Source organism: Lotus japonicus, chromosome 1, assembly GCF_012489685.1.
Source record: "Lotus japonicus ecotype B-129 chromosome 1, LjGifu_v1.2".
Classification (NCBI taxonomy): domain Eukaryota; kingdom Viridiplantae; phylum Streptophyta; class Magnoliopsida; order Fabales; family Fabaceae; genus Lotus; species Lotus japonicus.
In genome coordinates this window covers 5,001,163-5,017,984 of record NC_080041.1, presented here as the reverse complement: position 1 = coordinate 5,017,984, position 16,822 = coordinate 5,001,163, and the positions used below count along the sequence as shown (strand labels likewise).

At 35.6% G+C, this 16,822-nt stretch overlaps 2 protein-coding genes across 3 annotated transcripts in view; both read left to right on the top strand.

The window, feature by feature from the left end:
- Positions 1-1,024: 1,024 nt before the first annotated feature.
- Positions 1,025-4,161, top strand: LOC130733164 (uncharacterized). Of its 2 annotated transcripts, none has more exons than XM_057585268.1 (5): positions 1,025-1,365; positions 1,862-1,912; positions 2,923-2,953; positions 3,078-3,199; positions 3,844-3,945. In XM_057585268.1, exons 1-5 carry the CDS (start codon positions 1,254-1,256, stop codon positions 3,906-3,908), a joined length of 381 nt encoding a protein of 126 aa, XP_057441251.1. In that variant the 5' UTR covers positions 1,025-1,253; the 3' UTR covers positions 3,909-3,945. The 2 variants fall into 2 exon arrangements, with proteins under 2 accessions (XP_057441251.1, XP_057441250.1); XM_057585267.1 differs by having other exon boundaries at positions 1,048-1,365; positions 3,833-4,161.
- Positions 4,162-7,498: 3,337 nt separating this feature from the next.
- The window catches only part of LOC130747238 (glycinol 4-dimethylallyltransferase-like), a 35,058-nt gene continuing 25,734 nt past the window's right edge, over positions 7,499-16,822 (top strand). The window contains exons 1-7 of the mRNA XM_057600146.1: positions 7,499-7,550; positions 7,705-7,758; positions 11,948-12,225; positions 12,364-12,447; positions 12,541-12,615; positions 13,069-13,152; positions 13,250-13,339. Coding sequence (XP_057456129.1) covers positions 7,499-7,550; positions 7,705-7,758; positions 11,948-12,225; positions 12,364-12,447; positions 12,541-12,615; positions 13,069-13,152; positions 13,250-13,339 — 717 coding nt within the window. The remainder of the gene's footprint in view (positions 7,551-7,704; positions 7,759-11,947; positions 12,226-12,363; positions 12,448-12,540; positions 12,616-13,068; positions 13,153-13,249; positions 13,340-16,822) is intronic.

The window sequence follows — 16,822 nt, the reverse complement described above, 5'->3', positions numbered from 1 at the left end:
TGAAATCCATTTTGTCTCCAAATATGAATGAATAAGATTTCATTCAAAGTATTTAAGAATATATTAATCCACTAAAACTTGCATAATATAACCCGCTACCCCAGCAATTTCACAATTTGAGAAAGAAAGGTAAGTGGCAGCAAGTGCAGAAAACATCATGTTACAAGGCATGTTGCTGCCATATTGAAGCATGCAATCCATTTCATCTAAGAGAAAGAAAATCATAGAAATAAAAAAATCTGAACATAACCAAATAGAAGAAAAAAATAGATGACAAAAAAAAGAGAGGAACAAAGACAAAAAAAAAAAAAAAAATTCCGAGTTCAGCAAAAAAGGCCTACTGATTAGCAAATAGCTGAATTAGTTCATGCTTTGAAAGCAAGCCTTATTTTGCGTGATTTTTTTATCTGCCATGTGAACTAAACATAGAATGAGTTCTTAGTTCACTACACTAGAAAAGGGATTTTACAGCGCCCCTTTTACAGCGGTTTAGGTGGCAGCCGCTGTAACAACACAAACACGGAGCGGTTGATGGGCTATTACAGCGTTTTATTAAACTAACCGCTGTAAAAGCATTACCTTTTAACAGCGGTTCTCTTAGAAGGCGCTGTAAACACAAAAACACAGAGCGGTAATAGGATTTTATAGCGGTTTATATACTGACCGCTGTAAAAAATAGGTTCCACTATTTACAGCGTTTATTAAACTAACCGCTGTAAAAGTGACGTAAATAATAAAAACAAAAATTCAGGTTCCGTGGATCGAACCCAGGTTCCCTTAATAAAACGCAATAGTCTTTCCACTAGGCTAGATTCACTTTATGATAGATATGTACAATTTATAGTATTAATATAAGATTTAGTTGATTTCTTTAATAATTGGTTCAAAAAATGTTCTGTGTGGGATTCGAACCCGAGGCACCACAGAAATATAATGAGTCCTTTCCACTGGGTTGTTACACGCTTTTTGTCAGTTTATTTGTTTTGTATATATAAGTATTATTTTCTCAAATTTCATTTCCCTCTCAGTTTGTGAAAAAAACCCTAATCTTGAAATCCAATCTGTCTCGCTTCCTTCACCTACGCCACTCCAACAATCAGTTTCGCCGTTAACACCGGAAGAAAACGACAAAGCGGTAGGAGGTCGTTGATGAAACGGGAAGCCGAGATGGCGTGGCATTTGATGGCGCAGAGAGGCTTTGCCTGGAGCGTGCGACAGTGGCGGAACTCAAGGTGGTTGAAGAATGAAGCTACATGGTGGGGTTTGCAATAGGAGAAGGTGGAGGAAGGGAGATGAAGTGGAGGCGAGTGACGACTAGGTCCCTCTTCATGGTGTTTGCGTGTTTCACTTTCACCAAATTGAACAGTATGTGAAATTGGTAATTTCTACAGATCCAAGCCTTTTTGGCTACCATCAATTTCTTTTAGTTTAGATCATAGTATATGAATTCAACAGAGTTAGTGCTTTTGAATTCCTTGTGGGTTTAGTCTTAGTGATGATTTGTGCTTTGCATGTTACTCTGATTTTGTGTTTTAGTGACTTTGAATTTGACCCTCTTCGTCTTGGTGAAGTACCATAGAATCTTGAGAGAATCATAGAGTCAGAACTCAGTCACTGCATATGGGCTATGCTTGTTGTTGTAAGTGTCTCTATTGAAAATGTGATTTAATTTTTATCTTAAAAAGATGATTGTAGCCTGGCATAAACATGAGTTTAGTCCACAAGCGATGAACTGTTGGCGCAGCTTCCTGCACTGCTGAATAATTATAGAAAACTTCGTGTTAGTATCTTGCATTTTCTGTTGAAATATCTGCATTTTCTCTCCCTTATATAACATTGAATTTTCCTTACTACCTTGCAGCATGGATGATTGGCTCTCTGAAATTACCTAATACAATATGTTTTTGCCCTGGTATGTACTTTTCCTTTGTCTTTCCTAGCTGTTACCATTTTCTTTGGAGTTTCTCTTGCATGTGTGAATCAGGTACGAAATAGAGGTGTATGTGTGTGTGTTGCGGCCATGGATCTTAGGCTTTGAAGCCTTCTCATAGCTTCAAGAACCCTATGATTCACTAATCTGTACTTTTGTGTTAATTATGTATTCTATTCTTTAGTGAAATATTTTCTCTCATGGACGCATTTTAAAGCTTTGAAGATGTGGTCAAGGTTGATTTCCACTTGCGCTTTATCATAATTATGCTGTTTATTCTCAGCCCCTTGTTTGCTTCAGCTAAACACATCGCCTCTTTGTGTGTTATGATATGACTTTTTTAAATGATGGGCACGGTCTTATTGGGAAAAAGGGGTAATGTGAAGCTTCGTATATACGAGGGAAGGGGGCATTTTGATAGCCAGTATAAGTAGTTTAGTTGGGATTATATGTGGCTGGGTTTTGGTTTTGTATTGCCTCTTTGTTTCTCAGCTTGAAGACTTTGTTGTGTTAGTTTTAAGTAATAAATAACTGATTAGCATTGGTTATTAGTTTGTTAAATTGTTAATAGGTTGTTAGAGAAGCATGCTGGGATATTGTGGTTATAAGTCACTCTTATATCAGCTTATACGGAATTACCAAATGTATCTCTGTAGCTGTGTTCATGACACAACTGTGGTTGTTATGAATCCTCTTTAATTTACTCTTGTCTGTTACAGACTTAAGTTTCTCTTTTCCTTTCCACTGTTTTGTTTCACACTTGTCCCATTCATATACATAGAACAAGTTGATAAGAAACTAGAACTAGAACAACTTGCACTTACTTTTGTAGCACTGAATAATCCTTTCCTTTCGTGATAAAATCTGAATCCTCTCTCATTTTTTGTGCCAGTTGTATCACTGTTTTGTTTCACACTTGTGCCATTCACTTTGTTATGTTGATTCTGTGTTGAATTAGTAAAATGACATGTCTTTATACACTTAATATGCAGGATGCCCAAAGTGCCATAAATTATATGACAGGTTAGGCATTTTATGATCTCCCATGTTTTTCCCTGCATCTATAATCTTGAAATTCTTACATAACAATCTTCATGTTTTTTGTCTACCAATTAGATAATATTGTCTTCAAAAATTTCATTCTCAGGATATTATTTTTTGGGGGAATGTTCATCCAATGTTTGTGGCTCTTCCTTACCTTCACCAAAGCTATGGTCGTGTTATTATCAATGCAAGTTTGCTACCTTTACCAAGATGAGTTTATATGGCGTAAGTATAATAGTTTATGGATTAAGTTTATCATTCTTTGTTCTTGTTATCATTCTCTATTCTGCATTTGTACAGCTTGGCTTAGGAATCTCCAAAGGCCATGGAATTGGATTCAGATTGACAGTTTTGACTTAAACTTAAGGACTAAACCCTGTAGTGCTTATTGCTTAAGGACCAAAACCTACATCTTTTCCTTATATTTCTATCCCAAAATGATTTGTTTTGTTCATGGTGCTTGTACTAAAGTAACTTGGCTTTTCCTGGTAAAAGACCAATTAATTAGTCTTCAATTGTATGTTAAATTTTATCATATAGTTCATACATAGTTTGGAGAATCCATTAAGAGGTTGCTGTCTGATAATGGTAAGGAGTATATCAACAAACATCTTTCTTGTCAAGCTTCCTCATTATGTAACATCAGATTATATCTGCCATTATCTTGTATGGTTATACAAAGAGCTTGTATGCATCAAGGAAAAGAGACAGTCTGTGTGTGAATAGTTTATCTTTTTCGTGAACCTCTTTTGTTTCTTATTTTTTCGTTGAACATGAGAGTGATTGATAGGAAATAATTAGCACACACACGCATAAGCAAGATCAACTAAATTTTTTCCACATGATATTTGATTGCAGGTGAGATACAGGGGGCCTATCAAATAAAAGTTACTACAAGCGCCCTGGCCTTGTTGCTAACCAGCAGGCACAATGAACTGGCAAAAATTCATGTCAATGGCCATCTGATTAAGGTATTACATCAATGAGATGTTACTGTGCTTATATGCTATACCTTGTTTTAGCTTATGTTACTGTGTTATACCTTGTTTTAGTTTGGTGATGTGTATTGATTTTGCAGTTAGCTTTCATAGCTTTTGAAATGTGTACCCTTTCGGTTTAATTATGATCAATATATCTTCTTTTCAGAAAAAAAAGAAATGTTATCTTTTGGCTGAACAGGTGTGGTAATTAATTCAACCAAAAAAAAAACAAATTACAGCGGTTCCGTGGTGGAACCGCTGTAATATATATTATCAAATACAGCGGTTACCGCCTGAAACCGCTGTAAAAGAAGACTCAAGTACAGCGGTTATTTTAGAGAACAGCTGTTGTAGGTATGTATTTACAGCGGTTTTATTAAATCAACCGCTGTAAATAATGAGTCTTTTACAGCGGTTAGAACCGCTGTTAAGGCTTTTACAGCGGCAAGATCTACAGCGGTTCTGGACCGCTGAAAACCGCTGTAAAAGGCCAAAAAAACCGCTGTAAAAGCCAGTTTTTGGTGTAGTGGTTTAAAGCAGACATGGAAGAAACTCGGGATTTGGGTTCTTAGTTTTTTTGGGAATAGGAGTTATGTGCTAATTTTCTAATTGACCGGTTTATTGTGTAAATAAGTTAAGTCTTAAAATGAATATTTTGAAGAAAAAAAATAATATGAGTTGGAATTTATAAAGACATGTGCTATAATATTATTGGGACACCTCATTAAAGAGTGATTTAACTCAATTTTTACTTAAGATTATTTAGACAACCTCTTATTTAAATATACAAATAATCCACGAAGGAAATTAGAGTTGCATGGCATGTGTGAAAGGTGTAATGAAGGGCAACTATTTTCTTAAGGCCGGGTGCAGTCCTTAAAAATTAAACTTTCGATTTGAGAATTCAAATAAGGTCTTTTAACCATTTTCATTGAATAAAACATTTAGAATTTTAACACATATATATGTTTTCCCGGACTTTGGTATATTTTTATAAACTTGAATAATAAGAAAATATATAACTGAAAGTATTAATGCATTGTTGCGTACTAGCAAGTTTAGGAACTTGTACCAATGGGTGATTGTACAAGTGGTACATATTTGATTCCCCTTAAACAATGTATCGTGTTTGAGTCTTATGAATCGAAAAAACTCCGCTAGGAGAGTTAGCCCCACCATGATGTGGATATTCCTGGCTCGAACTGGATTCCCTCCGAAGTAGGACACCTGTCTCAAAAAAAAAAAGTTTAGAAACTTGTGGCAATATTAAAATTTCAATTGCAAGGTTGAAAATTAGAATGAATCACATCTAAATTGCAATTATTGGAGTTTTTTTATTATTGCTTAAAACATCATTTGGTCCCACGAATGCGTTTCGTGTAAAAGTGGTCCCTAAACTTTTTTTTAGCATTCTTAGTCCACACGTTATCTTTCGTTACCACAGTTAGTCCTTCAGCTCATTTCCGTAAAAAATCAAACAAATCTCTCCTACGTGGCTAGTTTTTAATGACATGGACAACATTAGGAGTGAGAAGATCTAAGGTTGTCTTCGCTACCACTCGCTTCGTCTTCTCCTTCCTAGCCCGAAATTGGGCGCCACTCTGCTCCCTCCCTCTTCTGAAGCTCTACACCTTCATCATCTTCTTCACCCTGAGGCCTCAATCAACATGGAATTTGGGATCCTCTCCATAGATCCCTTCCTTGAGATTTGATTAGAAACAACACCCACCACCACACAGAAGGCGAGCTGAAGTTGAAGGGCTAGCCAGATCTGCAACAGGAGAGAGAAAGGGAGAGAACAAGGAGAGAGAAAAGGCATGGACAACAATGATGGTGAACGCGAAGTTGATGGTGGTGGACGGCAAAGTTAAGCTCTTCAAGAAAGTTTTTTTATTTTAATTAAATATTAAATTTATCAAATAAAAAAAATTCTGATATATTTTTAAATTTTAATTTTTTTTTCTTCTTACTAACATTTGTCTCTCTCCTCCACGTCAATAAAAAAAGACACACGTAGGAAAAATTAGTTTAAATTTTAATAGAAGGACCAACTGTGGTAACACAAGATAATGTGGGGACTGAGAGTGCAAAAAAACAAAAGTTTAGGACCACTTTTGCAAGGACGGAACGCATTCGTGAGAGACCAAATGTGTTTTTAAGCCTTTATTATTATTTTTCCACCTCTACGACTGCATATATTTTTTAACAATATCTAAGCATGGGTTGTTGGAACTCGTAGTTGTCGGCTTCTTGACAAGCTTGGTCTGATGTAAAATTCATTGGGCCAGGCCCGTTCGTCAATACAAATATCATTAATATATTTATTGAAAAACATATTAAAAGGTGGCGGTCAAGTCTATGCATGGTGGATTAGTAATTTTAAACTACACGTGATTTTGGGTGTGATTTTGATCCATTAAGAATTTATGATACAATAATGAAATAAACTTTAGTCTTTTAAAATTACGTGTCATTAGAAGATATGCTTACTAGAAGATATATCACTGATAATGATACACAAACACTAAAATAACTCTTAAACAATCATTTTTATGACAATTTTTTATTGTCAATGTATTTTGTGGCGGTTAAAAATTGTCCACCACAAAAGTAAATGTTTGATAGTAGTTTACACTGTTTTATAATTTTCACCAATCCTTTTTTATTATATCATGGTACTCTTGGTAGGTTCAGTGTAGATGGATTAGTTTCTTGGGTAACATTTTATGTCCTAACAGTTTACCACTTGGATGGATGTACGGATGTTGGATTTATCTGAAATTCCATATACAAGTCTGATCTGTATAAAAAATTGAGGCCTAACCTTGGCATAATACTTTTTATCCAAGCATGGCTTAATTTTTTGAATATTGGTGTGACCTCATAAACTATTTAAAATTTGTTCCAAAATAAAATATTTGAAAGAGACAAATAAATCTATGCGTATATAGACCAATCAATTATACATATTTACACGCTATATATATTAATCTATAATCTGTTGGCTTGTTCATATATGAATGTATTTTAGTATTTAATTCAATGTTTTTAAACATAATTGTAAACTAAAAGTCAATGGCGTGTATCTATCTATAGCAATAGCGCACAACTAGCTTTAGAAAAAGAAACTGCACATGATCAGCTGATGCATTAAATGAATATTAATGAAAATGAAGTAAAATTTAGTTTATAAATTATAAGTAATAAGAAGATCGAGGAAGTACGTACTGCCCGTCACAAGTGGGGAATTTGGTTTGGCACCCCACCTATTGGGTTTCGCACCCCACTTTATTAAAAACGGGAATTTAAATTCCGATTTTAATACGAAAAAAACGGAAATTAAAAAACCGTTATGTATTTTAGCATATGTGGCACATTTTCAACCGTTTATTGCATATAAAAAACAAATCGGAATTTTAAATTCCGTTTTGAAAACGGAAATTAAATTTCCGTATTGAATACATGGGGTGCCAAACCCAATAGGTGGGGTGCCAAACCCAAATCCCTCACAAGTGTTGTTGGTGGGTTCAGTACTATGTAGATCATGGAGTCGCTTCTTGTTAAATCTTTTCCTCGTACATCTTTAGTAACCACTGGTATTTATATGTTTTCTTTCCCACCCATTACTTTCTTCTTCAAAATATTAGTCTTTTTTCCATGTACAACTAATTAACTTGGTAATTAGCCAATTTTTCATTGCAAATTATTAATTTGCTTACTCTAATAAGAGGAACCATTGGTATATTGAAGGTAGAAGTCTCTGGCAGAACACACATGGCGCCAATAAGAATATTTACTATGCAAGTATGTCTCAAATATTTCCCTTTTCCTCCTTTACTATTACCATTTCAGTTTTCAATTTTTTTTCTATTCATCCTTTTTTTGTGTTAAAATGTCTTATCCGTCAATGAGTGTTGGCTCAGTAGAATTGAATGGTGTTGACCAAAAGGGTCTTAGTAATGTGTGAGTTTTTTTTATAGGCAAATGTTAGTTGTTAGCAGGGGCGGATTCAACTCTTGGTGAAAAAAAATTTACACTTACCCCCCTGTATAATTTTTAACCCCCCTTGAAAAATTCAAATTATACTAGTAAATCAAGTTTTGCACCTATTTACACAAAAAAACTCTGATTTTTAATTATATTTTTACCAATGTGTTCATTTGAAAAATTTGAATCCCCTGACTCCGGGTCCTGGATCCATCACTGGGTGTTAGTAAATTAGTCACTCATCAGGATTCGAATCATTGACCCTTCACCCTTCATCCCTCGAACCCCTATGTCTCCCAGCTCTAATTACCACTTGAGCTAACCCTCGAAAACTTACGTTATGTGTGAGTAATGTTCAATTGCCTTTAACATATTATGTTTGGTTTAAGAGAGAATGAGAGAAGATAGGAAGAGAAAAAGAGGTAATTAAAATAGTAAATTTTATTGGTGGTTTTATATATAAGAGAAATAGAAGAGAAAGAATGACGTGAGTCTTATCTCTTTTATGTTGAGTTGAATAGAGAAAAAAAGTGTTATTTTTCACACTAAAAAGGATATGTTTACCCTTACACCAATAAATATTAATTGTCTTTACATTTAATTAAAAGAGGATTGAAAAAAGATACACGCATATATCAACTATCTTCGCATATATGCGAAGACTGGTAAAAGGTGGAAGGGCCCACCGTCTCTAGTGATGTAGAAAAACTAAATAGAAGTCGGACTCAATCTTTGGCGCCTTTCACGAGTAAACAGCCATTCTGGTCCTTGAATGTGTTCACATATGACGGAGTGGTCCTCAGACTTTGGAAATGAGCTTTTTTCATCCCTGAATGTGTTGCCGTCGGTCAAGTTAGCCCTTGGTTCAGTTTTCCGTTAGTCCTTGAGACGGAAAAGGCCAAATGTCACGTTTTTGCCACATTAGCTTGACACATCATCAATGACTCACATCTTATTATGTCAATTTAGTCCCTCAGAAAATTAAAAAATAAAAACTCTGAATTTATTAATTCAAATTACAAAAAATCACTCAATCATCATCTTCAACCTCATCTTCATCTTCATCCTCAATCCCACCTTCTTCTTTCTATCATTTCCAAAAAACAAAACACAAAATCCTCAAATCTTCATCCTCCATGGAAATAAACTATAAACGATATCAGCAAAATTAAAAACAAAAAAAACAAAAAAATTTGTATCCAAAAATTGTAACCAACATACCCTAATTCTCATTTACATTCCAAAATTTCCCCCAATTTTCCCCAATCTCTGAATCAATCTGTTACTTTCCCCAGCGAGGGTGTTTCTCAACTTGCAATTGGTCAAGTTCCAAACCTTGACGGTTCGGTCCCAGGAAGCAGAAACTGGCCATCAGATGAGAGGACGACGTCCTGAACAAAGTGGGAATGTCCGGTGAGGCGGCGGCGGAGGACACCGTAGGTCTTGTCCTCCTTGGTAAGGTGCCAGAGGATGGTGGATTTGTCGCGGGAGGCGGTGACGATCATGTCGGAAGAGTCAGGGGATGGCGTTTGGGCTGATGGATTTCGCCATTGGAGGAGAGAAAGGGAGAGGAATTAGGGTTTTGTTTAGGGAAGAAAGGGGGAAGTGGTGATAGAGAAGAAGAGGGAGAAAGTGAGGGTTTTGAACCTGTGGTGGCTCTGGCCTTGACACGATCGAGCATCCGCTTGCTGATCTCCTAGGAGTACACCTGGAGGATCTCGATGTCGTCGGTATCAGCAGCGGTGGAGCCACCAGCGGCAGCAAAGGCCTCGTCAGCAGAAAAATTGTTCGCTCGTTTCACCTCGTCTACATCGGTTCAAGCTCTCTCAATCTCGTTCTGGCTCTCTGGGGATTTGATTTGGAGATTTGATTAAGTTGGGTGACATGGAGATGCAATTAATCTCTTGAGAGATTGAAGGTTGTGAGGGCGGTGGGATGGATTTGTAGAGAATTGTGGTAGTTGTGAGAGATGTTTGGAAGAAGAGGGCGTTTGGTGTGTGAGATTCTGCAACTTTCATCTATGCAGGAAGACGGAGGTTGATAGGATCGGATGAGAGGGGACGAAGATGAGCGATGAATAAGGGAGAGTTTTTGTTTTTCAGTTCAGAAATTAAGGATTAAAAATAATTAGAAATTAGATGTGATATTGAAATGTAAGAGAATAAGGGGAAAAAAAAATTACAAATCAACTTAAATTGGTTGATCTTGGATTCATTCATTGGTTACTGGAATGAAACAAGAACAAACTAATGTCAAGATGAATTTTTTTAAGTGAAAATTTGAATTAATAAATTCAGAGTTTTATTTTTTAAAATTTTTTGAGGGGACTAAATTGACATAATAAGATGTGTGTAATTGATGACGTGTCAAGCCATGTGGCAAAAATGGTGACATTTGACATTTTCCGTCTCAGGGACTAACGGAAAACTGAACCAAGGACTAACTTGACCGACGGCAACACATTCAGGGATGAAAAAAGCCCATTTCCAAAGTCTGAGGACCACTCCATCATATGTGAACACATTCAAGGACCAGAATGGTTGTTTACTCCGCCTTTCACCTTTCACTCTCTCTCTACAACATCCTTTCTTTGATAAGCAACCTTTAACAAACATATGCTAAATGAGAAGTAATGATTCATACACTCTCTTTCATCTCATTTTTATTCAATTTTTTATACCTTTCTGAATTTCTATAATATTTTATATGATATTACTCGCTCATTTCTATTATTTTCTTATCTCACCCTTAGTCTAAGTGAAATTAATGTGTGATAAAATATTATTGTAAAATGTTTTCAAATTTTTAACTTCATGACATCTTTAAGACAAGGAGCAATCACTTAAATAGCATATAAGTATATTAGGGGTGGAAATTTGAAAATATGATGGACTAGTCTGAACTTTACTTAATACACTTGATCTACTTAAAAAATTACAAGTCGTCATATTTCTATTTACGTTTTTTTTTTAAATAAGTTTTGTTGAACAAGCATACTGGCCTACTGAAATAATTGAAGTGCTAGCGTGGACAAATGAAATTTTGACCATTGTCATCCTAGTAGTTAATTGTCACTCTTTAACTGATTCATATATAGATGTTTCATTTTTTTTATAGAAAAATGTGTTAGTTGTTAATTGTTACTAGTAAATTAGTTCATTCATCAGGTTTGAATGACATGCACCCTTCAATACCCGATTATTTCCTTTAGCTCACCAAGTGAACTACCCATCCACCATAGATGTTTCATAATCATAAGCTATGCAGTATGTATCTTATCTTAGGATCACCCATTTGATCCATAAAACTACTCGTCGCAGCCTCTCTTCTTCGTCCTAGCCACCTAAAATCAACCCATGATTTAGGAAAAATTAATTATAGGAACCTATTAGGGTGTGTACCACTACTCTTAAGAGAGAAAAATAAAATAAATTAAGTGGAAGATTTTATCGTTGAAATTATGGGAAAAATATAGTTGGGAAGAGATAGAAGACAAAGAATGTGTTAAAAAATTAAGTTTTTGTTTTTAGTTGGTTTAAAAAATATTAAAGTTGGGAAGAGATAGAAGAAAAAAAGTAATAAATATGTATGTCAAGGCCTTACCTACCTATGTCCGCTTATGTTTTTGTTCACGTGTCGTATATTCAACAATTGAAGTTTTTGAAATAATTGATTTATATTATAATATCAGAGTTTTTATGATTAATTGACTCTTGGACTGTTTAAAATATCGTCTGAAATTATTTATGCGTCATTTATCTAATATTTTAATAAGATTTTACGTTAATTACTCTTCATTTGAATGCTTTATTTATTATTATACTTCTTAAATATCCAAATTTGTGAATATCAGAGGTCCATGGCCGTTTGATAACTTATTTTCACAAGAAAAGTGGATATGTTTTCACAATTAAAAAAAACTTCAAAAAAAAAACAATTTTTCAAAGTTAATTAAGAATTTTTTCTGCATGGCCATTGATGATAAATCCAAACTTTTGTGCTTCAGGTTCTTATGCACCAAAAGCTTCACAGCAAAAGAGAAAAGTTCAAAATAAATATAATATTTTGAAGTTTGGGGAGCCAAGTTTGAACAATCATTACAAATGCATTGAAGGAGAGTCTCCAAATAAAAAATGCAACAGAAAATATATTGTCGAAGCATCATCTGAACCATCTTTTGAATCTGAACCTAATGCTTGTGATCCTAAAACTGTTTTGCACTCTGTCAAAAATTTCTTGGTTGCATTCATAGCGTTCTCCCGTCCATACTCAATGGTTGGCATTGTAAGTTTTTCTATAAATTCTCTTAGATTTAAGGAGTATTTTGAATGTCTTTAAAAGATGACTTTTAATTCATTGTATGATCCGATCAAAGAAGTATTTTGAATGTCTTTAAAAGATGACTTTAGCTGCTTTTAACAGATCTCAAGCACAATTGCTACATCTCTCCTTACAGTGGAGAAATTATCAGACATATCTCCATTATTTTTTACAAATGTGTTGAAGGTGAGATCCCAATATGTTGTACGTTTCCATGGATAACTAATTTAAACTTTTTTTCAACTTCATCAATACTCTTTTATTTTTGCAATGTTTCAGGCTCTTGTACTTTACCTACCAATGTGTATTTATATTGGTGGTGTGAATCAATTGTTTGATGTTGAAATTGACAAGGTACGAAATTTACTGTTAGAAATGAGTAATATATTTTTTGTTTGTAGAAATGAATAATATGGATCGATAACAAATGTTTTTATTTTTTGTCTTTTAGGATTTTTCTTATTCTTTTTAAAAAATACAATTAATATTGATAGGATCATTTGATTGGTCTAAAGCCATATATCCTAAAGGTTAGGTATATGCAAAATTATCTGCTTCGTGGCAACAATATGGCAGACTTTTGCAACCAAAATCTATTTTATATTTTAGTTTATCAAACCTCTATGGTTTTGAATTTTCTAACGTCTCCGATAATTCATCTGAAGACATTTCACATCCAATTGAGAAGTTTGGAACAAATTGTGAGACCATTAGAGCATGCTTTAATTTAGAGTATATAAATATATATATGATTAAATTCTATATAGGTTATCTTATTATTGACTCATTTTACATGTTTTATTGCAGATAAACAAGCCATATCTTCCATTGGCATCTGGAAAATTATCATATTCAGCTGGTGTCATTATTGTTGCATTTTCTTTAATTATGGTGCCATATAGATTCATCTTTTTTATGCAATGATATTTTTCAAGATAAGCTTCATTGATAGAGTAAAAGAAGCCTTATTCTTTTATTGTCCTTGCAGAGTTTTTGGCTTGGCTGGATTATAGGTTCTTGGTCACTCATTTGGGGTATTGTAGCATATTCTACGGTGGGCTTTGTTTATTCAGCCAATGTGAGTTCTTTTGAATTGCATCTAAACTTCCATTTTTTCGTCATAATATTTAAGACATAATTGTGTAAATATTATTAACGAGAGCCATGTCACAAGGTAAGGCCGACTAGTGTAGACTCATAGTTCTAGAAATCATGTCATAAATAAAAAAGAAAAAATTTGGGGAAACAAAGAGCATGCATGTTCATCCAAGTTGTTTGAAAAAACATGGCCCCCAATTTCCATTTTAAATTTTTTAGGAATAGATGTGGAAACCAAGAACTAGACCACTGGCTCATCCATAGAGATGGTCACGTACGGTGATAATAAGTTAAAAACTAATGGTCCATTTAGTGGTCAGGACATGATAAGGGTACGATAAGATAAAGAGTTTGATAAAGGTAAGATAAATAAGAGTATGATAGACTTTTATTATAGGGGAATGCTAACTCACTCCCACTTGATTTTGTGAAGGAGTAAGTTAGCAACCAACCCCTTTTCTTGTAGACAAAAAATACCCCCACTTTTCATTTTTAAAAACACTTAAACTTTAGGTGTTTCAGTAATTTTGCCTTTCCACCCCTTTTCTCTTTCCGGCTACCCATTTCTCTTCTTAAATTTTTTGTTTTTTTCCACGTTCTGCCCACTTTCTTTCCTTCACCATTTTAACCTCCATCACTTAAATTGACAAAAGATGCAATCTATCTCTTTCCTTGCCAAGAACCGGCCATTGTTAGTCCGTTTCTATGGTTTTCTTGCATAGATTAAGTTACGTGATTTAAGAGCAAGGAAAAATTGCACGAGAAAATTGGTGGTAGATGAAACCTCTCATGACCTTCAATTAATTATCCCTCATGGAGTCAACAATGTTCAGTTCCATAATCCAACTTATAGAAATCAAATTTGTAGAAACAAGAATGAGCAGAGGAAGGGGTGTCACTTTATGCCAATAAATGTTGAAGAAGATGAAAAATGAGGAGAGGGGGCGTTACATTTACAGAGAAAGGTGGAAGAAGATGATAAATGTGGAGAGAAAAAATTTAAAATTTAAAATTAAAAAAGTTTGAGTAAGTAAAATTACATTGGTAACCTCACTTTATTGTCTTTATGAGAGAGAGTTTTGGAGTTTTTTGTCTAAAAGAAAAAGGTGTTGGTTGCTAACTTACTCCTTCACCAAATCAAGTGGGAGTAAGTTAGCATTCCCCTTTATTATATCATGTGTTTGAAGTGAACATGATAATAATAAGATATGATATAAACAGTGAAAAACATATTAAGTTTTCATTTGAAAAAAAAAACACATAATATATATTTTTTAAATTATAACTTGTCTAAAAAAATTGATTATTCTAGCGTCACAAGTCCACTCTCCCTTATCCAAGCCCGCACGCATCCATAACTAATAGTGGTATCATAGCACACTTACCAAACGACCCACGATCCAAAAAAAGGAAAAATACATCAACTTAAAAAAAGGAAAAAGCCATGGTCCCCTGAGACTTTTCACAGAATTAAGGAGCACAAGCCCAAAAAAAACGATGCCTCTGAGGCTCCCGCTTGAGTACAAGCTCAGACAGAGCAAGTCCAACAAGACGAATTCAGCTGGACTTGAGGGAGAGTGTTGAAAATATACATAGGAAATCTCACATTGCTAAGTTGGAGACAAAATCAATAGAATATAAGCTGGAGATTTGCAATCCCAATTGCCTTAAGGGTTTTGGGAAAAGTATCTACTCCAACGTCACAAGTCCACTCTCCCTGATCCAGGCCCGCACGCATCCAGACCCAGCAGTATGAAATAATTTTAAACAATAGAAACTTATAATATAAAATTAATCTATATTTAGCACTAATAAATCAATATTTGTAAGTGAGTAGTCTATTTTTTATAGCTAAAATCCTTGTTTTTAATCTTTTTGTAAAGCACCAACATCAGATACAAGAATACCATCCAAACCTGATGGGTATTCCTCAATCCACACATTACAAGGATAAGCAAGGTCATATCTAGCCATAAAATCAGCGACTAACTTTGTCGTACGACGAACATGCAATAATTGTAAAGCATCAAAATAACGAGAAAACAATAAACAATCTTCAACAATAGAAGTCAGGTAGGAGCGATTCCCCCCAAGTCTACTCCAAGTGTTGACAAACAATGAGACTATCCGTCTAAAAAATTACTCGACGGAAGCCAAGTTCCCACGTCACCTGCATCGTCCACCTCAGGCATAGGGCTTCTCCAAGAGCAACTGGAAAAGCTTCAACATGCTTGCTAGACCCCGAAGCTAACACCCACCCAACTTCTTTCATCACGACGAAGCCAAAGCCCATTACACGCTCTTGTGCTGCTGTAACATCAACGTTAACTTTGAAAGTTCCCACCGGTGGTGGCTTCCATAGCCTCACACCTAGCCTCGAACCTTCGCTGCCACGGTGTCTCCCCTCTGCACCTGCCATTCCCGCACCTCCATTTACCTCATGCGAACCAGCAAGCCATTCTGAAACCTTCGTCGACGAGGTTGTGGCAGCATCGAGCAAAGAGATGCAGCCCGCACCAGAGTGTGCTCCACCGATCCTAGGCGTTGTTCAAACAACCATTTGTTTCCCCTCTCCCAAATTTCCCACCCCAACACATCACCTGGTCAACAAGCCAATCATCCTTCATATCCAAAAGTTCCAAAAGCCAAGCATGTAGTACGAACTCATATGCAGAAGGAAACTGCGAAGATAAATGAGAGCTAAACCAGATTCTTTCCACCAAAGAGTAGAAAAACAGAGCATGGAAAATGATCTTCTCCATCTCCCCACACATCGGGAAAATTGGATCAATATCCACCCGTTCCTAGCCAACACTTCTCGGGTTGGGAGAATATTATGTGAGGCCCTCCAGAAAAACTCCTTACACCGAGGAATTGATTTTACCTTCAACAACCCTTTCAAAACTCGTGACTGTCCCCCAGCACCCGATGAAGAAGCCCTCCCCCTCCCATCATCCTCAAGGACATATCTATAAGCAGACATTGTCTCGAAATATTCATCCACCGTGGCCGCCCACATGAACATGTCAACCGAGATACCAATTGCAAGAGGAATTTTCAATATCATACTTGCCTCATGCTGTGTAAACATGCTACGTATAAGTTGCTTTTTCCATCTCCTCTGGTCATGATTAATCAAATGTGAGACCATCGTCACCTCCTGATTATCAAACTGCCCAAAAACAATCCGAAATCTTGCAACACTAGGAATCCAAGAATCATTCATATGTGTATACTCTGTCCAGACTTTACCCGCCACAAGCCACCTATTTCCACCACCCATCGAGCCCCAAAAATGATACTCCAAGTGAAGCTGGGTCGTGAACCTCTTATAGCATCCCCCATATTCCCTCCACTATAGTAACAAGCTCTAAAGGTCCGGGCCACAAGAGAGTTGTCAAACCGCATCAAGCTCCACCATTGCTTGGCTAAGAGCGCAACATTAAAAGCCTTAAAAGACAGG